The sequence below is a fragment of the Penaeus monodon genome, chromosome 29, assembly GCF_015228065.2.
Source record: "Penaeus monodon isolate SGIC_2016 chromosome 29, NSTDA_Pmon_1, whole genome shotgun sequence".
Classification (NCBI taxonomy): Eukaryota; Metazoa; Arthropoda; class Malacostraca; order Decapoda; family Penaeidae; genus Penaeus; species Penaeus monodon.
Window position 1 is genome coordinate 21,104,440 of NC_051414.1, and position 639 is coordinate 21,105,078.

The window sequence follows — 639 nt, forward strand, 5'->3', positions numbered from 1 at the left end:
GTGTAGGTTTGTGGTCACTAGTGCTTCTTAGTCCATTTCTAAATTGTGCTATCAGCCTAATTCAGTTTTTGAAACTCGTTCCTTTATAGTCAATCAATTCGATTTCATGCATTTCCCACACAAACCTATTCCAACGACTATTATACGCTAACCAGTGGTGTTTACATTTTTATATGTACATTTCAGTATGCTAATCATTTACTTATTTCTAAGTATTGCTTTCAAATTGCCATGAGACTCGCTGATCTCCAGAACCCTGACCCAAGTTCGTTACGATCTAATTCCCGCACAACTAATATCTGAATGTACATTGCAGATTAAAAGCAACGCATGAGTTATGGTAAACTATATACAAGTTTAAGGTTTAAATACCGACAAATGTCGGTAAAACACGCTTTTAGATTTGAAATGTAAGATTGGGAGAAGATATCATTATTTATTCTCGTGCTTTCAATTTGCTTCATATTATTCAATCACACTGATCCCATAATTATGTCATTTTCCTCTATCTCGATTTCTTCACCTCGTGCTCACCTGATCATATTTATGTTTAACACAAACAGTTTTTCAGTGCAAACGTCAAAGTTCAGCTAACTTTTATTTTACGTTTCACTCTAATTCAAACACATTTAATCAGTA

The 639-nt window shown here is 34.0% G+C and overlaps 1 protein-coding gene across 1 annotated transcript in view; it reads right to left on the reverse strand.

The window, feature by feature from the left end:
- The window catches only part of LOC119591653 (vascular endothelial growth factor A-like), a 7,441-nt gene extending 6,802 nt beyond the window's left edge, over positions 1 to 639 (reverse strand). The window contains exon 1 of the mRNA XM_037940408.1: positions 535 to 639. Within this exon, the coding sequence (XP_037796336.1) occupies positions 535 to 542 (8 nt within the window). The 5' untranslated portion in view covers positions 543 to 639. The remainder of the gene's footprint in view (positions 1 to 534) is intronic.